Source organism: Polyodon spathula, chromosome 8, assembly GCF_017654505.1.
Source record: "Polyodon spathula isolate WHYD16114869_AA chromosome 8, ASM1765450v1, whole genome shotgun sequence".
Taxonomy (NCBI): domain Eukaryota; kingdom Metazoa; phylum Chordata; class Actinopteri; order Acipenseriformes; family Polyodontidae; genus Polyodon; species Polyodon spathula.
In genome coordinates, this window is record NC_054541.1 from 36,261,190 (window position 1) to 36,284,156 (window position 22,967).

Consider the following 22,967-nt stretch of genomic DNA (forward strand, 5'->3'; position numbering starts at 1 on the left):
AACAAAAATAAAGTGCACAAGGGCAAAATAACAGATACTCAAACACAAATAAAGCAAAAATAAAACTCACAAAAATAAAGTTTCCAGGCTGGGCAATGCCTTCACTGGATTTAGAAAATTCAAAAACCACAAAACAAACACCAACCTGCTTCCTCAGCTCCCTCCTCCAAATGAGAAGCAGAGGCCTCCTTTTATATCAGGTGGCTGGGCGCTGATTGATCGTTAATCAACCTAATCAACTAATCAACCCCAGCCACCTGAACATAATAAACCCAGGCAGGCAGGGGAAGTTAACCCCATCCCTGCCAATTTAAAAGGGCAGAGCTTTGCTCTGCCACACCAAGATTGAGACAATTTTCTTGAACATTGCTTTGATACTCCTTATGTTTTGTATATTGTAACATGAAAATGGAAACACAAGTATTTACACACATTATATGATGTAAAACATTGTCAATTATGAAAAAAACCTAGTTTACAGTAAGTGTACTCAAACTTTTGACATTTATATATATATATATATATATATATATATATATATATATATATATAATATATATAAAATCACACACACACACACACATATATACACACACTTACATATTACAGTCAACCTCGGTTAACTCCATTTAGGAGTTATCCAAGGTGTCAAGTTAACCACGGGTGCACATGAGCCATGGTACTAACATGCAAACTTAAATCATATGTTTACAGTACTATTTGCAAGTTTATTTTAAATTAAATGTCCTGATGAAACCGGTTGCAAGAACCGCAGTGCATGAATCAATTACAGTATACAGTACTGTACAAACTAGGTACAACTCGTATAGTTTGACTGAAATAAGAATTAATAAAAACTACAGCGTTATTTTTACGAAAACAACCCAACCACAAACAGTTTACTGTACTTTGTTATTGGCTTGTACACTTCTAATTTGACGGCTTAAATACGCTGTAGCAAAAGTTAGCAAATGTACATTATACAGAATTAACTCTGTGAACAAAATCAATAAACTTACAATTTCACATAGAAATCAGGCATTGTCAATTGTTTCGCATTCAAAAATATGTGCTTTGAATAACCTGAGCTTTAAAGACAATTGAACTCATTTTTTTGCTTCTCACTCAGTGAACTGATACTGTAATCAGCTGCACCTGGTAGTTGCGAATGAATGAATAAACAATCCCTTTCCAGTCAGCGGTCAGTTACATGAAACAAAAGTGACAAGTAGATCAGTCACGTGAAACAAGTGTTGAGTTATCCATTAGTCTTTAATAGTTATTATCCCTTTGGTACCAGTAATAAGTGTCGAATTAAAACAGGCATGATACATAGATTTTATATAGAGAAAATCTGTAATGTGGAATTAAGCGAAGGTGTTGAGTTATCCTCCAGTCGAGTTAACTGAGGTTGACTGTATCCAAACAATTTTTTTCATATATATGTTTTCAAAGGCCCAAAAAATAAATAAATAAATAAATAAATAGCATCTGCATAAGGTTTTATTTATATATATATATATATAGTCATGGAGGCCAGTGGCGGGATTTACTCTGTTGGAACCGCTGCTCACTTTCCCTTACTTGTCACTCCTGCCGAGTCAGGGCCGTGTCCTGCCAACGACCCATTGCCAGGCACGGAGCAGTGGGGGGTGTTCTCCTGGTGCACTCTGACTGTGAGCGAAGATCAGACCCACACACTGGTGAGTGTTGCCCTTCACGCTATTTAATAAATAAAACTATATATGTAAGAAGAGACTCAAACGGGTCTGTTTCTGTCTGCAATATGACACTGATCATACTTCCAAAACAAATCATTTTAATGATGCAATCCTACTTTTTGGTAAGTGGAATGCAAACAAAATTAAAAATAAAACAGTGACTAAATATTGTTGTCACCCTCACCCCACCATAATACACAACGCACCCTTTTTCACATTTATTTTATTTTAAGTCTTTATTCAGGTGTGACGGGGTACTACCCGCCTCTGTGCACACTTTATTTTGTATTTGTTGTATTATTAATGAAAAGGTACTGTCTGGTGTTTGAATGTTATTAATTATTCTACAGCATGGATGGAGTTAAAATTGCCCATCCATGCTAGTCACATTCTACATGAGTTTTCACCTTTTGTTTATTGTCTTTCTATTTTGGTCATCTTGCCTTTCTATTTATTAATAAAACGTGTGCATCTCCTTCCTGGTCTGACGACACCAACATGCCATCTTATTCACATCAAGTTAAAAACTAATATTTTATGAAAACGTGTCTATGGCCACCTTGCTTATTGTGAAGACAACAATGGCAGGGATTATCTTAAAAAAAAAAAATGGCTTGCCTACTTTGTTTTTACTTGAAATGCCCACAAGATTGAACTACTGTATTGCTTTCTTTGTTTTGTATTTAATTCATGAGTGTGAAGCAAGACCTTTCTTCTGGGATATTGTTCAATAGTGTTACAAATAATACTTTGAAAACAAATATCTGAATGGATATCAGAACATGAAAGTTCCATGTTCGTCCCAACAGTAACACACACACACACACATATATATATATATATATATATATATATATATATATATATATATATATATATATATATATATATACATACACACACACACACACATATATATATATATATATATATATACACACACACATATATATATATGTATATATATATATATATATATATATATATATATATATGTGTGTGTGTGTGTGCATGTGTGTGTGTGTTAAAAGACCAGACCAACGTGAAGCAACTGTTAAAAGTTGATGCCAACTACCTGAAGGTGAAGCTTATCAAGGGCTACTGTGATTTGCAATTGATTACATTCAAAACCTTAGTTACTAGACATGGAAATGTAAAAGCATTTTTAAAAACTCTGCACTTGATCCAAGATAACATATCAAGACTCAAACCCTTTGCTAAGTAAGCCAGTCACCACCTGTGATTCATCCTCAAGAAAACCAGGCTACATGTCAAGACATTTTAATTTCACAGTTTGCTATTTAGGTGGGTTCCACTGTTTTGCATTTCTGCCTTTTCAGATATTAGAAAGCACAGTAGAAGGTTTGTAAAAGCACTATAAGACACTCAGCATGCCTGGGTTGACAGCTGATTGAGTGCTTCAGTGACACCTTCTTGAGGCAGCAGCTGCAGGTGTGAGATAATAAACCTTGTCTTCCTTTTGTGCTGATGTGATGGAAAGCAGATCTCGACCACTAAATCTTCTTTAGTGCACTAAATTATACTGCAAAAAGGAGGGTTGTCGTTGAATAACAATCACCTCTAATGCGAACCTCATTAGCAATAAGTATTTCTTATTAATGCAGTACTGTCTTGTTACTAGGGGGGATAAAAGAGAAGAACCAAGAACTCGAAGTACAATGTCATCTTTTGATGTTTAAACAAAAGTGGTCTCTGTATTAAGTCACAGCACTCTGGCTGATTAGTAGCACCCTGTTGAAAGGATTTGTAATTAAATTAAATATTTCAAATAATACAATTTCTCCAGTAGAATTATGGCACTGTATATCATTCCAAATAGTTATACAACAAATAAACCACAAGTAAGAACATTTTTTAAATTAAAAAAATAGCCTGCATCTTGTAAGGATGCCAGCATGTACCATTTGCCTTATACATCAAACTATGTGAACTTAATGTCATAAAGTTTTGAAAGTCATTAAAACAGAAAACTGTCAAAAAATGCCAGTAGTTTTTTTTAATAGTACAATACTGACAGTGACACCAAGCTGTTTTTAATCAATAACATGGAATATAAGTCATATTTTTGGAATCATAATTTGGCAAAGTATCAGTATTTTAAAGTGAAATACAGCAATTCCATAAATCCTACATGTTGTGTATTGCCCATGTTATTATAGCAAAATTGTTCACCATTTTCATGCCTTACTTTCAGGTAGTCTTGCACTTCCCAGAGTGTGAAACTGTCCCCAACCTCTTTCCTGTCATTAATGAGCAAGCTGCTTCCCCCAGTGACTCACATGCTTTGCAGCTGGTAGCATGCACATATACTGTAGCAAATGGATTAAATGCATAGTAATTTGAGCTGTCCAGTGTTGAAATGACCCACGGTGTCCTGATTTGTCCCAGAATGAAATCTACTACATGCACCGAATGGAATTACGATCATTTTTATAATTATTTGTTTGTATGTTTGGTAATATAAATCTGAATATAAACAAACCTAACACAATTGAAGTCACACTGGTGTAAAAGAAAAAATAAAAAGCTCTTAACCCTGGCTAGAGATGAGTTAAGCTTTTGATTAAATACAAACAGCTTTGCCTTCAGTCAATAAAATGCTTGAAGTAGCTTTATTTTCAATAGTTTGCTCTAGAAGTTCTCTCCATTGATTTATTGATGCAAGCCATTAAAGCTCTTGTAATCCAGCAATTCTGTGAAAACACCTTTTCAACACAGTAACACAGATATACTCCAAATAGATTTTTTTTTTCCAGAATTAGCTTACCAACACTAAAAAGAGAAAAGGAAAAAGGCATTTACCAGTGACCAAAAAAAGAAAGAAAATAGCACATGCACTTAATTGTTGCTAGTATGATCCTTTCCAAATGTGGTTGCTTACAGTAGTACTTGGTTTGTGAACATGACGCATATATTTTGCAGATATATTTTTTTCAGTGAGGTAAAGCAAGTAAGCAAGCAGATGGAAAAACATTTCGGTGAAACCATTACAGAAATTAATTTAGACCAAGAAAAAATGTTATACCCCAGGATGTTTCCAGCAAAGCTACAATAAGAGCAACGTATCACAAAAGGATTCAACCTCACTCCTCATTAGATTGAAAACACTACACAACCTGTAGTACCACTTAGATTAATATCCATGTAAACTGCATGGGTGCATGCATGGTGGAGGGCAGGGATGAGTTAGAAGGCAAAATCTAATTGTGACCTGAAGAGGAGAATTCATCAATAATAGGTGCCTTCATTCAATTTGAATAGGATTTAATACATCCGATTTTAGAATTGTTTTTCTAAGTATATATCTTTAAACTGAATATAAAAATTAAACTCAACCAGACTTTGGAAGGTTACTATAAAAAGTCACTCAGTCCAATGAAGAGTTAATATTAATATTTAAAATTTTAGGACAACAAAATAGTCGCCAATATGCAGGTTATTTATTACAGACATTCCAGACTGAAACAAATGTGAAAAATAAATACATCTTTCCATGAACAATAATTTTGCAAACTGATGCTGTTTCTGCAGAGCTTGTTGTACAGACTACCTTGTAGAAAAATCTATTTTCTGTTTGAAATCAACAGGTCTGATAACATTCAGTGCATTTACATGAGCATAAGAATTCAAATATTTTTTGGAAAACTAATTCCAACATCAAGTCATGTAAACAGTTTTCAGAAAATGTATTGGAATATTCCGAAAGTCAGTTTTTGGAAAACAGCACCTAGAAATTTCTAATTAAATTCCGAAAACTAACAAAATGTATATCATGTAAACGAACTTTTCAGAAAACTTACTGAAATAGCATATTGCACATGTGCACACTTTGACCGTTTTCTCCTGCACGTGGTTTTAGAAAACAGAGAAAATAATAATCTGTATCAGTCTGCATGCATCCACTTGTCTAGTTAGGGATAAAGTAATACATTTGTTAAAGTCTGCATGTATTTGTTAGTTAACAGCCCATAGTGAAGCAGTAAATGTTTTGACGTGGTAATCTGAAATAATGTCTGCAAAAGAAATTGGTAATATAGACCAGGATGAGCTGTTGGAAAGGCTGATTGCACATTGAGGGCAATCTGAATACAGGTATATAGTAATCTTTGAATTGAAGACCTGACACTTCGTTAAAGCACTTGAGTTATTGGATTGGGTTCTGTTCTGTTGCAGAAATGTCCGGTCTGTTCAAATCGTATAGCCTACAACAGTACTTGGCATGCGAAAATATCCTGCGTTTTCCAAAAATTTCAATCCATGTATACAACTGTATTCTAATTAGATTTTCTATTGTTGAGCATGTAAACACAGAAAAGTGACGGTTTAAGAAAATCAGTTTTCGGAAAACAGTTTTCGGAAAACGCTTTGTCATGTAAACGTAGTGATTGATTCTAAAGAGTTTTAACATTCATTTTGAACAATGTCCATCTCTTGTGTGTTCTCTAAGATCATTAAAAAAACAAGAGTAACAAACCTCCAACCCATTCAGGGCGATTTAAATCCTACCTCAAATGACCATAAGGTGTACTGGTTTATCAGAAGAATGACCAATGTGAGATCTATAGGAAATGGAAGCATAATCAGGTCCTCAAGCAATGTTTTTTCAGTTTTCTTTTCTGATTTGCAATATCCTGAGTAACACAATGTGCTGTATAGCAAACGCCCACTCTTCCTATCATTAACCCAATCCTACCTACGTAATCCACCTCTTGCTTCAGAATATTAATTGCAGAGCAAGTCAGTGGAGCAATAGCTTATACAGTACTTTATTACTACATGACCAGCACAAGCTAATTCTTACATCGGATTAGTGTTACGATCAGTAGCAAGGGAACTGTTACTGATTCACTTATCCTGGCAATGTTAGTATCGTTTTGAAGCCCAGTCATTTTTTTGAACATGGTCTCCAGGAAAACATTAGATAATGAAATTTCTAATGTAGGACAAGTCAAGCATACCTATAGGTGCCACAAAACCTACAGTAAGTTCGCTACACCCAGTAAAATGAACTGCTAACCATCTTCTATAATGGTTTGAAATCTGACCTATTTTCCTTTATTACTTTTCGCATTAAATTTGACAAGTGTAATATGTAAAACAAAAAAATTGTGCGCCATATTTAGATACAAGTGTACAATGTGCTGCAAAAAGGTAAACTATATGAGCTGTTATAGGGAGGTGGAAAGTTTTTAAGCTTGTGTAAGGTTCAGAGAATGAAATGTAACAGCTGCTACAGCATGCTGGAAACTTCAATCAAAGCTTTAAATTGGAAAAATGATTCTTGGATTTATATTGCTCGAGAGAATTGACAGCTGCTTGTTTTACCTGCTGGAGAAACTGAAGATTCCGGAGTTAGTGGAGGTCGTCCAGCTGGACTTGGAGCCGGCTCCCTCATGCGATTGATAACATTTTCTGAGAGCTGTGGAATTAAAGTACACAAACGTTTAGGCAAATTCAGCACTTAGCCCATCCCTTGTTACGTGTGTTACAGTTTGGAGCACACTCTCCTGCATTGTAATATAGGCTAACATTTGGTGTAACAGCTATATAGCTAAAAGCCTTCCTTAAGGAACATTGTCTTGATTACATTTTAAAAACTAAAAATAAAGAGCGATTTCCAGAGTCCTTCATGTTGCTGCAACACACACAGCGAATTGGCCAGTTGCACAAAACAAAAAACTAAAACAAGGGGACCCCCGAGTGACTCATCCAGTTAAAGCGCTGCCACTGGGAGCGCAGGATGAGTCACACAGATTGGACGGAGGCAGTTCACGTCTGGGCTGTACAAAGAGGCCGAACTTTGCTGGGGACTCTGAAGAGGGCATCACATTGGCTCAGACGCTCCTGGCATGGGGGATGGGAAACTGGCAGGGATTGCTTCTCCTCATTGCGCAACAACAAACCCTACTGGCCAGACACCGAGCACATTCAGAGTGGATAAAAAGCAAGGCTGATCTCTGTTCTCCGGAATCGGTAACCTGCCCACCTATGCTCCGAGTAAACTATTCTGGCTTTAGACTTGAGACTGGAGGACGCTCACATGTCCTCAGAACGTCTGTGCTGTGTGGGGACTCGCTGCGGTGAAAAGAAAAGAACATAACTGGACATTTTAAACTGGGGGAAATTTAAAAAATAAATACATTTAAAAAATCAATAATTTGTCACTCTAAACTGTATTAAAAAAAACTAAACAGTAACATCCATCTACTGCAGGGCCATGTCAAAAAAATAATTTACACCAAACTTACAGTAGGGTTATAAAGACGGATAAATGGATGTACGGACTGACACCTACCCATATAGTCAGCACTCCAGATAAGGTTTTGGGTCGGGGAGTCACTTACCCTCTAACTTTAACAGAGTAAAATGTGTTATTTTCAGGAGGTACATTCTAACATTATCTTGAAATCATGAGTAATCTCGATAAATACTATAATCTTTACTGGTAATGGAGTAGGCATTAAAAAAGAGCCTTTCATTTTAACTGCAATGTTTCTTTGAACTACTGCAGTGTACAACAGCTCAGCTAATTTTTTGAGGTATCAGTGATTCTGCAAATTAATTGCGTTACTTATATTCTAACAAATTCTTAAACTCGGTGAACATGTTAAAACTTCAATATAAAGCCATACAGTTAAATAAGGAAATGCATTTTTATGTTATAAAACAGTTTGTTTAATATTAGGCACCTTTTCTTTTTAGTGGTTGCCTCCGACGATGGTTCCAGTTGGATTTGTAGCTGGACTGGGGAGTTTACTCTTCAACTTGTGTAGCTTTGAATTTTTCTTATTCTTACTGTGAATGGCTGCAAAGACAACAGGGCTAGCCAGGGATTGGATAATGTTTGTTGGGTAGGTTTTTCTTGTGTACAGTTTCTTAACTTAAGACATTGTATTCTGGGAGATGTAGTTGTTAGTGGGAGTTTCATGGGAGGAAGACAAGCTATGCAGCAAAACTACTGTGTGTATTTTTAGGCATGAAAAAAATGAGTGTGCAGTTCTTATTTTTTAATGTGTTAAAACGACAGGTACGCAGCTTATCTGGACCGCTGCATAGAATATATGCCCCAAATCTAATACTCTCAGTTTGTATACCAAATAAATGTTAGTAGCAAGTTCCCTCAAAATTGGGCAAGTGGTTTTCCAGATAACGAAAACATGTAAAAAAAAGTGGACACGTACATATCTGTGCACCTATGACCACCTGAACTGTTGCCTAGAATTTCATCCTCTGTGGGGTATAATAAACGTCGTGCTATTTACATAGGGAGCGTCACCTAAATATTATTCCGATTTATTTTAGAAATGAAGGGAGTAAACAAAGATGATCCCCTTCCTGTATATTTTAAGGTGAGCAGCATTAACATTAACATTATCTGTTTTCAAGTTTTTATTTTGGGGTTTCACCCCATGGTCAAAGGCCAAAAACTTTTTTTAAAGGGGTAACTTTCACAATTTTGGAACCTATTTCCAATAGCGACACCTAAAACAGGTCTCCACCAGAATTTTGAATTAAGGTTGTTGAGTTACCCATCAACCAACTTTACCTCTCAACTTTGCTCCACTTTGTGTAAAGGTGCTACGGTTTTAATAGCCAATGTTTTCAGTGATTCTCATGGCACCCTGCAGGCGAGAGCCACACACTCCATCGCTGGTATGGTCTTTTTATCTCTAGTAATCTTAACCTTCTTCAATCCCACATTTCTAGTTTTGAAAAAAATATATTTGATATGATGTTTTTGAGCTCATGGAAAGTTTGAAAATCGTGGCAGTGATCACATTTTAATACAACAATGGTGCAACACACACTATTCACAAACTTCATATAAGGTAACACCGGCAGTCGACAACAGATGATGCTTTTTTCTTTTCTTTTTTTTTTTAAAAAAGGGAAGAACAAATAAACTACATTTTGTTATGAAAAGCAACAATTTAGCAAATTTCCAAAACTCTACAGTGCCGTTCTAGTAGTTATAATCAAACAGATTGTATGCCAATTCTGGATTATATTAACCACTTTTTTTGTTGTTTTGTATTTGTTTTAAATTAGATTGATACAGTTATGTCATGTTTACGGAAGTGCGTCGATGAAGTACTTGTCGACTCCATGACTGCTCTACAGCTTCTTAAACTTTGTGCTGTTATATTATTAATCTGAACAAAAGCCGTCAAAATGATACAGCACGCAATTAAAAATTAAGGTCCTGGGTTAGAATTTAAATTTCTACCAAATATGTTGCAAAGGGTGCGATAGGTACACTAATCGATGTTCTAAATTAGTATAAAATAAATAAAAAGTAATACCAAGGCGCAACTTTGATCTTATCCACTTACCCTAATGCCCTTCACCACTGTTATGTTGTCATTTTCGTCCGCTTCAAAAGAGACCCGCCGAGTGCTACTGTTGCCTCCCATATCTGGCAGCAGGCAGCACCTGGTATTCTATGTGCTTTATCAAACCGCTATTATTAATCCCATTTAAATCGAAAATATTTCTAATTATATTTAAATACTGCCCATGTCCACAAGGCCGCACGACAGAGACCAATACACACTGTGGGATATCTCAGCGATTGCCCTTGACACACCTACTGCCTATAACAAGCGTTTTGATTGGACAAATTGTAGCCCCTCTTATTTTGTACTGGCTGGTGATTACTATGGGAACTGTGCGACAAATTCTATTTGAGGAGAAGTTTTGGTAGTCAGCAGCGCGCTGCTTTGCTAGTTTTAGTTGCTGTGTGTGTATTTCGGGAAAAGTTGTTGTTTTAGGTGCTGACTGGGTGTCTTTCCGCCAAGATTCACGCTATACCGGGTGAACACTATAGCTGCCTTGGTTTTGCACCAGTCTTCTCCATTTTATCATACATTTCTAGCCTCGTGTGTGTGTGTGTGTGTTTCAGGTTGTATATTTGGCTATATATAATCAGATCACTATTCTATATTATATTAGAACCGGGGAACACTATGCTGAAGTTGGCTTCTTATTTGCCAGCTTCTTATTCGGCCAGCTTCTTATTCGCATCCCATACATGTAACACAAATTGAATAAGTAACTGGGGTATTTCGGGGGTGAAATCGCTCTGGGCCACTGATTGCGAAGTTGATTCTCATAGAATGGGAACCTCTCTAGGACAGGCTATCCATGTGTATTTATCCAACACCAAAATAGTTTTTGATACAAAAACCTCTGGCAAACATGGCACAGATAGTAAATTGGCATGTTCTAATAACGCAATTCGAACACGTAGCTGTGGTACTTCGGGGGTTAAATCGCTTTGAGTCACTTATTTCAAAGTTGACTCTCACAGAGGGACAACCCCTCTACGTCCAAGTGTGTGTTTGTCCCACCCAAAACGGATTTTGATATGAAAACAGCAGGCAAAACATGGTACAGATGGCAAGTTGGCATGGGGTTTGGTGCAGTATTTCAAAATATCCAGTGGAAACCCTGTACGTGATCCATATGTATTATTCCCTGTCTAACAATTTATTTGCCTTTTTTTATCTTGTCTAATAATCAATTTTTAAGAAATGCAACTGTATTTAATGCAACTGTATATTAGACATGTTGCATTTTTGTGCACATGCATTATGAGCATCAATAATGTATTCAAAGCCTCCACTAGTATTTTCTCTTATAACAATCTTGACTTGCATAAAGAAGGAAAAACATTGAGTGAGTTGGCCATCCATCAACAGTCCAAAGCACCTTTGACCATTGTTCAATAGTCCAATTTTTGTGTTCTTGTTCATATTTTAGCCTTTCAGTCTTGTTCCCCTTTTTAACAGAGGCATTTGTACAGCAACACATCCTTTAAGTCTTGATTTCAAGAGTGAACTTCGTACTGTTGATTTGATGGACAATGACACCTGTGCCTTCTGCCAGTTCTGTTGTCAATGAAACACTCGTCTTCTTTCTATTCCTTAAAGATATTATCTTCAAGAATTGCTCATCCTTGTTAGACAGCTTTTTGTGTCTTCCAGTCCTGGGTTTGTCAATCACAGATGATGTTTCTCTGTACTTGTTGATTATTCTTCGGATACTACACCTTGAAAATCGAGTGATGCGAGTTATTTCACTCAATGTTTTTCCTTCTTTGTACAAGTCAAGGTAGTTATAACAGTAGAAACCACTAGTGGAGGCTTTGAGTAAATTGTTGATGCTCATAATGCATTAGAGTAGAAAAATGCAACATGTCTAAGACTTTAAAAACACAGCAGAATACTTAAATGGGAAAAGCACTAAACTCATTGGCTAAAATAGGTTGCATTTCTTAAAAATGGATTATCAGACAAGATAAAAAAAGGAAAACAAATTGTTAGACAGGGAAGAATACATATATATCACGTACAGGGTTTCCACTGAATATTTACTTTGAAATACTGCACCAAACCCCATGCCAACTTGCCATCTGTGCCATGTTTGCCCAGTTTTTTCATAACAAAATCTGTTTTGGGCCGGGATAAATACACATGGAGGTCGTAGAGGGGTTCCCCCTCTGTGACAATCAACATTGCAATAAGTGACCCAAAGCGATTTAACCCCCGACATACCCCAGTTACTTATTCAATTTGTGTTAAATTTGCGGGATGCAAACAAGAAGCTGGAATGCAGATAAGAACCTGACCGAATAAGAAGCTGGCGAATAAGAAGCCAACTTCAGCATTGTCATCTAGGAACTTGTTAGAAGCTCAGAATGGTGAATTCAGTACTGTCCCGGGCAATGTGAAATGTCTTGTTTGGGTACAGTACCTTTGTAATTCTAACAGTGTTTTAAAGTTATGAATTTTATATATATATATATATATATATATATATATATATATATATATATATATATATATATATATATAAACATGTACAATATATTTATCATGATCTGAAACAAAGGTTGACAATTAATACTACATGTATGAATAAAAAAAAAACTAATACAATAGTGATACAATAAACGTTGTTGCTTGTAAAAACAATATTATTGTAACTTTGTAATAATGGTGTATAGCTACAATTATACCTATAACAGTTATGAAAATGTATTAAAAAAAACTAATGAAAATTAAAAGGTATTAGTAAACAAGTTTCACGTACAGTAGAATAGACCTATATCTTACAATACAGTACAACTCCCAGGTAAAAAAAAAAAAAAAAATCCCAATTCTAACTTACATCATCACTGTATTATCATTTTATGCCGTATCCGCCAGTGCTTGTTCACAAAATATTGTCCAACTGTAGAGAGCGGTCGAAAGTTATTCAAGTTACGTTCGGTACAGTAAACCTTATTGTTTATTGCAGTCAATACACATAGATTACTTTTATTTTACAGTCCTAGCCTATAGAATTTTACAATGCATTTTTATGTAACCTTGGGTTATTATCGGTTTCTGAGAGCATTCCATGCCTGCAGTGATTATTATCAGTAACACAAAAAGTTCACAGCTGTATTAGAAATGTACATTCTAGGAGTTGTATGTTAAATGCAGATTCTGGGGGTGCTGTTGTAAATATGTGATGATTTAGCATTCATGTTTATGGCTTCAGATTTGTGCTACAGATATTCTGTGTGCAATGTGGAAACTCACTGTGTACTTCTCAGAGCTGATATGTACTTATAAGTATTAACAGTTTTTAACTGGTACTGGACAAAATCCATTGCAGCTCAAAACAGTCACCAAAGAAAACTCACAGGAAACCAGTGCAAGGATTTGGGTACTAGAGTGATATGGTGAAATCCCAGTGAAAACAAAATAATGTACCTTTTGCAGATAGGACATTCATAAGCATCTGAACAATTACTTTGCATAAGTACACCAGGTCGAAGTCAGCATGGAAGATGTTACTGATACTGGTGCTATGGCATATTAATAGGGAAAAGTGTGTTGCTGACAGGACTCACAAAAGCACTGTTTTTATTTTTAATATCCAGTTTAACATGTAATGTCTTGTGAATTCAGAGGTCTGAGGTGTAAGATAATTTCATGCACATGTTATCAGGATATCCATGCTTAAAAACAATAAATTGTAATACTTTGCATGAACAGCGGCAAAAAGACATTACAATTTTTCTTTTTCAAGACATACACCATGTAAAACTAGAGATGTTCAACAGAATAAAAAAAATAACCAATGTTAATATTGCTAATGCTAATTAGTGGTAAGAAATACATTTTTAAACAGTTAAAAAAAAAAACTTGATACAAAACAGGATGCAATGTACATGATTCAAAAGAAGGAAAGAAAACAGTAGAAGAACAGGAGCTGATGTTTGAAGAACAGAAAGCATATGATTCATAAAGATCCTTTTTGTAGGTTTCTTTTGTTACATACACAATAGAGCTCTAATGTCTGGCTTAATAATTTGTTCATAAAAAAATGTGCATTGTACAAGACAGACCCACACAAACATACACAGATTGCTCAAGTAAATCCAGATTTCTATTGTTTTTGGTATTAGGTTTTCAAACAGTGTACAAAGAAGTGTCTGTTACAATCTTAGCAAACAGCATGATAAATTCAACTAGGAATATATTACATCCAGAACAGCATTGTATGTGCAGAGATTATATAATAAAGTGTTTACTGAGCACCAGAAAACTCTAGGGAAGATATGCTTAACAAAACATGAGTTGGTACATGAGTGCTAGTGTTGTGTGCCAAGCATATTGATTTTATTCACAATATTCACACTTTTCTACATCTCAAACAACAGAATCTGGAATAATTGAGATACAGAACCAATATTTACATGTAGGGTGTCTATTAGTGCTTTGTCATTCAATCAGGAAATTGTCTTCAGACTGGGCATTTTAAGTGGAGTCATAATATGGAACAGTAGTTCACAAATTATAGCAAGTAAGTCATTTGCTGAAACTTAAAATACTGTGGCTTCAATTCTGATGAACGTTAAAAGATAAAAATGTGCAAACTCAAGAACATGTCCTGCCATATCTCCGATGTTGTGATTTTGAACAGAGCAAAGGCTGTATTTGGTTAGCACTGGCCAATCCATTGCACGTGGGAGGTAGAAAGGGTTAGCAAATCAGGAGAAACTGACTGCCTGGATGTGGAATATGTCTTATGTGCAATCCTTTTCTGTGATTTTTTTTCCCCCCCGATAATAAAATACACATAATTGTTCCCATTATACAGTAGTAAACATCCTACCACAGAAGCTTATTGGGTATAGTGCAGAAACTATGTCTACGATTTGGGGCGTAATGAACATTAAGCTGATCGTTGCTGTGAAAAATCTAGATTTGTAGGAAACTTTTTTTTTCTATAAATAAATACACTTCATTCTTCACTGGCGGCTTTGGTGGAAAGTGGGCATCTGGTTGTGTTTTATTGAACTTCCAATAAAAAAATGTGGTAAAGCCCAATTTTGATCACAGGGTATGGCACTAACGCTAAGGCAAAGATCATTAGTGTCTGATTATGTGGCGCTAGGTGGACATAAATGGGCACAATCAGACTTTGCCTTGTGAAGCCTGGTGATTTCGGTACCATGTATTGCCTTGAGTTTGCATATCTGAGCTTCTGCAAGGTGTTGGCTAAACATTTTGGAAGTGGCCTCACATATATTCAGTTTGGCTGCAATTTTTTTTTTTAAAGTTGATTTGATGTAACCTATCCTGCCCATTATTTTAACCCCTACATAAATACTTGTTCATGGACTTTAGAGTACATTACCCCGAACAGAAAAAAAAATACAAATCTGGAGAGAAAATGTACTCTTTATGAGCTGTTTTTGGAGGAAAATAAAATAAGTAAATACATCTTTTTCTTAGCCAAATAATTATTTCAGTTTCCCATGTAGAGTACAATGCTGTGCAAATCTGCCAGTATTAGAGACAAAGCGACATACAGTAGCATGTAGTAAACAGTAGCCAATGTTTGTATCTCAGTGGAGGCCAAAACCGTAAACAATAATGCAATAGTCAATAACAGGCATAAAGTGTTGTTGAGTCACATTTTCATCACATTGAAAGATAGACCCTTCTGTAGAGCATGGCTAGTTTTTATTGATTTTGAAGCAAGGTCGTCTATATAATCTGTAAATGAAAGAGACAGATCTAACTAGAAGCCAAGGTGTATTTTGTTACTCAGTTGGATTCCAAATACTGTTACCTGGAAAACATTTATAAATTCAGATTGTAATGTATCTTAATCAAGTGTCAAAAAATCTCTGTAATACAAAATAATGTCTGTGTCATCAGTGAAGAGGCATATGTTGCCAGAATAGCAAGATGTCAATAAAAGAAAAAAAGAAAGGAGTAAGTATTGATTTTCATGGAATACTATTAATCAGAGGCAAGATGAGAATTCATTTTTTCTGAAAAGAGAGCTTTTAAGTCTGAGTCAGGATAAACTTTTTTCACACATGCAGATTTAAACAGTACATGTTCTACTACATTGTGAAAAGTGTTGAATTTAAATCAAGGGAAGTAATGTTAAAACTGTACAATGCACTAGTAAGACCTCATCTTGAATATTGTGTTCAGTTCTGGTCACCTCGTTATAAAAAAAATATTGCTGTTCTAGAAAGAGTGCAAAGAAGAGCGACCAGAATTATTCCGGGCTTAAAAGGCATGTCATATGCAGACAGGCTAAAAGAATTGAATCTGTTCAGTCTTGAACAAAGAAGATTACGTGGCGACCTAATTCAAGCATTCAAAATTCTAAAAGGTATTGACAGTGTCGACCCAAGGGACTTTTTCAGCCTGAAAAAAGAAACAAGGACCAGGGGTCACAAATGGAGTTTAGAAAAAGGGGCATTCAGAACAGAAAATAGGAGACACTTTTTTACACAGAGAATTGTGAGGGTCTGGAATCAACTCCCCAGTAATGTTGTTGAAGCTGACACCCTGGGATCCTTCAAGAAGCTGCTTGATGAGATTTTGGGATCAATAAGCTACTAACAACCAAACGAGCAAGATGGGCCGAATGGCCTCCTCTCGTTTGTAAACTTTCTTATGTTCTTATGTTCTTACTGTAAGTGTAAGTTTTCAGCACTTACCATAGACTAGTTGGTTTACTCGTCGATTAACAGTCAACATTTTCTTATGGCATTGTTGAAGTCATTTTGCTTATGGAGATAACTTGAGGACAAAGACACCTTTTTCTGCCTTGAAACTTTTACCATGAGAAATTTGCATAGTGATTTTGCAGTTTTACTGTACTTTCCCATTTGTATTCTACACATTTAACATAGTATATTTCTATAAATCCAGGATTGTAACAAAGGTGTTTTATTTTTTCAGTTTTCTCTCCAGGTGACTTTAGTTCTCAACCATAACCCATCAGACTAGTACATGATTTAATTGAAAATATCCTTTTACCATGTAGACAGATGCCACTTCCCATCATGTATCATATATACACCAAGATGCATCTTATGGTTGTTGCAACTCAAATCTATTTGTTCAGTATTTCTCACAAGTGGGGTTGCTCACTATCGAGTATTTTATGCACGTACACACTCACTTTGGTTATGAAGATTGACATCTTCGGGAGAATTTATTTTTTTTATACTGCAATATTTCTGTTTGAATGTTTTGCTTCATATAACAGTTGAGCTGTTACAATGAACGCTTTGATTAAAGGCAATTGACTTAACAGTGGAAACAGTTTACCCGTTGAACTTCAAACCTCATGATCGGTATGAGGGTTGCATTGATAATCTAAAATGTTGAAGAAAAACAGGATTAAAATAAGATTACAAAAAAAAAAAAACAATCAAAAGAATCTGTAGATACACACAGGTTGCTTCCTTGTTACTCTGTTACCTGTACAGTATGTCACACTGTTACAAGTGCATGCAGTATATGTGGGTCACAGATATACAACTCTGGCCCTTCAAAACCAAGTGTGTGTTAAAAGCATATTCCAATTATTTGATTGAACCAAAGAAAGCCAAATTTCTCAGAATCCAGTCAAATAAAAGAATAATACAAAAAAAAAAAAAAGAAACCAGACACACTTTGTCCGAAACTTTTAAAGTGACTAAGGGTGATTGAAATATTTTAAATAGGCTACTCAAAACACAGCCTTGCAAAGAACTGGCATTAAATGGCAGAATATGTGTATCACCTCTATAGCTGAACTGTCATGTATTGTGTTGTAGGTTTCACTATTAAATTATACCATTATTAAACTATTTGATCTAAGCACCATTTTTAAATGTTTGTGGAATGTTCAGTAAACTGTTCAACTAGCCGAACACAGTTCACTACGAACATTCACCTAGTTGAATGCACCCCAGGTAAGTAAGTTGGTCTATGATGTCATAGCCGTGCGGTAAGACAATTATTACTGCACAGTCATGTGATTTTGTTCAGCTGATCACAGCACTTAATTATCCAAGCCATTTTATGATGAAATATAACTTACACTATTTTTCATATAAATTCTTACAGAATCCAGGTACTCGAGATGTAAGTGTTGTGACTGTGATAGGGTTAATTATACACAAGTTTATCTGCGGCACACCACAAAATAATTCCACAACTCTTTCACATTTTGCATTTCCATTAGCTACATAGGTCTCAAATGTGCAGTTTTTTTTTTAAAAGTAGCACATGTTACAAGCACACATGTATTTTCATTTTAAAGCATGCACTACACTAGGTTAAAGAAATAACACTTTCTTTTCTTTTCACTTTATCAGCATAGAGATAACGTTCTGATGTATTTTAGTCAAAGAAAACGTGTGGCACATGGTTACACTTACCCCTTCATGTACCCATCATAATAGATGACAGTTAGGTTTAGAAAAAACACATGTATTACAGGCAGCAATCATGACAGCTTGTTCTAGTCCACTGTAATTTCATTCAGCACAGAGTGATAGCCAACTGTGTCAAATTCACAAACTGTGTACTTTTCTGCTTGCTCTACCTCAAAAAAAAAACAGTTCTTAACTGCAGGGTAGATTTTAAACATGGACCAAAAACATTGAAACAGCAGTCCCACTCGTCCTCATAAATATTTATGTTCTAATGGTTCCCAGGAGCGTCACTTCACAAAAGGCTTAGGGGGGGGTTTTGGGGGGGGGTGCACTAGGGTCCCCCCTCTCCATAATAATAAAACTCTGCAACAAACCATAAAAAAAAAACTCTGGCATTATATGAATAAACCTAGTGAAGCAGCGGATATCGTCTATGCTTCATTTTTGTAAAGATATTGTAGCGTTCTATGCAGGCAGGCAGGGAAGAAGGGAGACAACACACTGAAATCAGTTCCAAATCTTTTATTTCGGGAAGCTAATATCTAGCAACCACTCAGAGACCACTGCTCTGACTGCTTCACTGCTTTCTGGAACACAGATTCGCTACATTGCCCCTACCTTAGTCTTTTTTTGTTTCCAAAAAGTTCAACAGGTCTTGCTTATCCCCAGTTGTTTGCAGACATCGCCGAAGACCTTGCTCTTGAAATTCCACCCTTGGTCTGAGTGGAGCTCCTGGGGAACCCTGAACCGGGAGAAGAACCCGTCAATGAGCGTATCTGTCACCATCTGTGTCTCCTGGTTTGGCGGTGCGTAGGCTTCTGGCCACTTGGTGAAGTAGTCTATGGCTGCCAAATCGAAGCGGTTCCTGCTGTTAGAGGTGGGGAAATGATCCATAACGTCAATGGCCACCCTCCCATTTGGCTCCCCGACGTGATACTGCTGCAGGGGTGCGTGTGACTGTTCACTGGGGCCTTTCTTGATGGTACAGTCATCACACCATCGGCAGTGGGTCTCCATGCCACGGTGGCAGCGTCCCCAGTAGTACCGGTCACGGAGGAAGCATCTTGGAGATGCTGGAATACCCTACCCCTGGTGCACCATGGTTGGCTTGGAGTATGGCGTGCCTGACTGAGGTAGGCACCACTAGTTGCAGACAGTGTTCTCCAGTGGACGGAACTTGCCATCGCCAAGTGCAGGACGCCCTCTTGAACCTCCCAGGCAGCCCACTCTGACCACAATGCTTTTTCCGTTTGCGAGAGCAGGGCTACTTCAGCCCAGTCAGGTCACCGGTCCTCCTCTTTCCATTGTAGGAGCAGACTGAGCTCTGAGTCCTCTCCGCCTTCAGGGGTGCCTTGAGACAGCACCACACCAATACCCTTGTTGCTGGCATCTGTATCCAGGGCGAAGGGGGCTGTCGTGGACAGGGCAGCAAACACAGGAGCGTTGGTTAGGGCATGGCGCAGTTGAGTGAAGACGGCCTCGTGTTCAGGAGCCCACTGGAAGGGCCGTTGTTTGTGCAGGAGGCGGTGAAGGGGGCTGGCGATGGCGGCGGATCCTTGCACAAACTCCATAATAGGACACAAGGCCCAGGCAGATGCAGACTTGCCTTGTGTTGGCTGGAGTGGGCCACTGCTGCACGATGGAGATTTTCCTTGGGTCGGTAGCGATGCCCTCTTCACTGACCTGGTGGCCGAAGAATGTGGTCTTGCACCTGAGCAGGTGGCACTTGTCTGGGTCCAGTCGCAGCCCGACAGCCTGGATCCTTTGCAGCACCTGTTGCAGGTGGAGCAGGGCCTCTGAGAAGGTTGGTCCGTGTGCCAGCAGATTGTCAAGGTACACTACACACGCCTGTCTGGGGATGCCACCCAGCACCTTCTCCTTCGCCATCAGCCGCTCGAACGTGAACGGGGCGTTGCACAGCCCTCAGGGTATGACATTGAATTGCCAGAGGCCCTGTCCAGTGTCCAAAACAATGTGGCCACCAGGGTATGGTACTTACCCATCTCAGGTTCAGCAGCACCATCTGGGCCTCCCCTCTCAGTGCTGCCGTCAGCTGTTGTGCCTTGTCCTCTCCGCTCCACTTCCACAGCTTCCCCAGCATGGTTAGCTGCACCTCCCAGCTTGTGGTGCCATCAAAGCTGGGCAGCTTTGCGGGCTGCCATCCTTTGGTACTGCCTTTGCCATCCGGTCGATCTGCTGCTGGTGGCTGCAGTTCTTGTGTGTTGTGTGTGGGTCTGGACTTGCCTCTGTTACATTCTTCAGTTTTAGATTCACAAATTACTATAAAGAAAATAAAAAGGTTTTCATAAACCAGTGCTGACAGTGTTATAAATTTTTTGACTGCCTGTCCAAATTATGCCCCTGATGGTACCTGATGCTTAATGGCTGTTGAGTGTTTTTTTAAAGCAAAGCTAAGGGTTTAAATTGACTTAAGTCACCAGGAGTAAAAACAAAAAAAACAAAACAAACAAAAAAAACAAAAGCAAAGGTTTTAACATTGTAACTATGATTTGTGTACTTTCTTATACAAAATTCTGTCACGAGACTTCACTCTACGTACTACCGTTGTTTTTGTTGTCGATATTTATTTGATAATAATAGGCGGGAAAACAAAACCAGACTTAATGTTGTGTTTCATTTTTCTAAGGATAAGCAAATCGTTAAAATACATTACAATACAGAACAACTGACGCTTCTGCTTGGTCACAATGCTCTGATTGCAGCTATACCGAATGGAGTGGATTTGAACTGCGGCAAGGTGGTCTATTTTAAATAAACAGTGACACATGTAATCCTGCCGCTGTTTAACTATGTTATTCCAAATGGTGTTTCCTCCATGGGTAGAACCATGTATAAGAATGTCTACCGCCTACCGTGCATAAAATAAAAATACAGTGAAATTAGTTTCGTGAAAAATCTTTATTTATACATTTTAGGGTGGCAGTATTAAGACCCGCCAGGCGTCGAAAAGCAGCAGGAACTTCCTCTACAGCGTTGTATTTAAAATGCTATATCTACATTTTCCAAATTGAAGTACAGACTACAATCAAATAATCAAAATATTTTGACAGAAAATGGGTAAAACGGATAACCCTATACTAACTGAATTCGCAAGTCAATCAAACTCCCCTTTTTTCATTGATCAACGGTTTTGTATGGCTCGTTGAAGGCTTCCCTTTTGCACGAAGAACCATAACTCCCAACATGCCTTGCAAAACGACACCTCAACCAGGCTTGTTGGCTAAGACACGGCTACAGTAACATTTCATTGGACAGGTACTCTTTGGTGATTGGATCCCTGCGTAAAGCAGGATAGGTTGTTTCTGTGTTTGGGTGCAGCAGCTGTAAAGATGGCTGCAGATGCAGGGAGGTACAGGAGTGCAATGAGCAAAAGCAAAGACCCTTCGGGGTTACTCATCTCTGTGATCAGGTATGGCAGATCAAATAGAACAATGCGCACCCACTGTGCAATTTCTGGTAGAGAATAAGTCAGCTTCTTCAAAGACGATTACGCGCAACGTTGGCCAGGCTGTACTTCGTATCCTGTTGCACCATAATAATTTGCATGTCACGAGAAATAATAACTCAGAATTTAATCGAGAAAAGGTTTATATTAGATTATACCCACTGACTGTTATTATCGTTTTGTATTATTTCCTGTTCGTTTGAAAGGTCACAACGGTTACTAATTTGGGTATATAAGTTAACATTGGTGTTTACCCCATTTCTGATTCATGAAACATGTATTGGTAGTTAAACACTGACTTATCTTAAATCACTTTACTCCATTAAGGCTCACTGATATACAGACTAAAACGGGGATGACATGAATTCCTAGCATTTAAGATAAAACATAAATAAATAGAAAAATCCAACTGTAGTTATCAGAATACATCATATTAAAGCAACATGAGCAAATCGAACAGGACCAGGAGTTCCTTATCCTGAGAAATCAACATTAGACATCATAAGAATGGAAAGCAAGCTACCCCCCTCTGTATTAAAAATCTAGTCGTTAATGAGTAACGACTGGGAAGTCCTAAACAAATATGAGAACAACATGGTGCAATAATACATGTAGTGAAAACCAACGTCATAATGTGTATTAATATAAGTTTCACACTTAAAAAGCTAAATTACAATTAAAGGAATTAATTTGACCCCTTTCAATGATTTAAATGCAGACTCACAGATTCTGACAAATGTTAGAGAGACTGAATATCTAAGAGGTCATCGTTTTTTGGTCTATAATTTAGAAAGTTATTAGGAACAATTATTTACACATTTGTCAACATACCTGAAGTATTTTTACATGTTATATATTTTTTAAAATCCCCAATATAGCGACACTAGTATTAATTTATAGTTGAGATCTTTTGAAATGTTGATAAAAATTCACAAAAATATCTGAAGTGAAGTGAAGTTCATGGGTTTTAAAGATATAAGCTGTCATTCAGTTTGGTCTGTTGTTTTCAATGGACATTCCTTATTTG

The 22,967-nt window shown here is 37.2% G+C and overlaps 2 protein-coding genes across 5 annotated transcripts in view; one reads left to right on the forward strand and one right to left on the reverse strand.

The window, feature by feature from the left end:
* The window catches only part of LOC121319874 (MICOS complex subunit MIC19-like), a 69,219-nt gene extending 58,889 nt beyond the window's left edge, over positions 1–10,330 (reverse strand). Inside the window, exons 1-2 of the mRNA XM_041257786.1 lie at positions 10,076–10,330; positions 7,068–7,161 (exon numbers count right to left, since the gene is read on the reverse strand). Of these exons, the coding sequence (XP_041113720.1) occupies positions 7,068–7,161; positions 10,076–10,156 (175 nt within the window). The 5' untranslated portion in view covers positions 10,157–10,330. The remainder of the gene's footprint in view (positions 1–7,067; positions 7,162–10,075) is intronic.
* An 11,470-nt stretch (positions 10,331–21,800) lies between these two features.
* LOC121319875 (exocyst complex component 4-like) overlaps positions 21,801–22,967 on the forward strand; it is a 138,291-nt gene continuing 137,124 nt past the window's right edge. For all 4 annotated transcript variants that reach the window (XM_041257787.1, XM_041257789.1, XM_041257788.1 and 1 more), the window contains exon 1: positions 21,801–21,904. In XM_041257787.1, the coding sequence (XP_041113721.1) occupies positions 21,825–21,904 (80 nt within the window). In that variant the 5' untranslated portion in view covers positions 21,801–21,824. The remainder of the gene's footprint in view (positions 21,905–22,967) is intronic.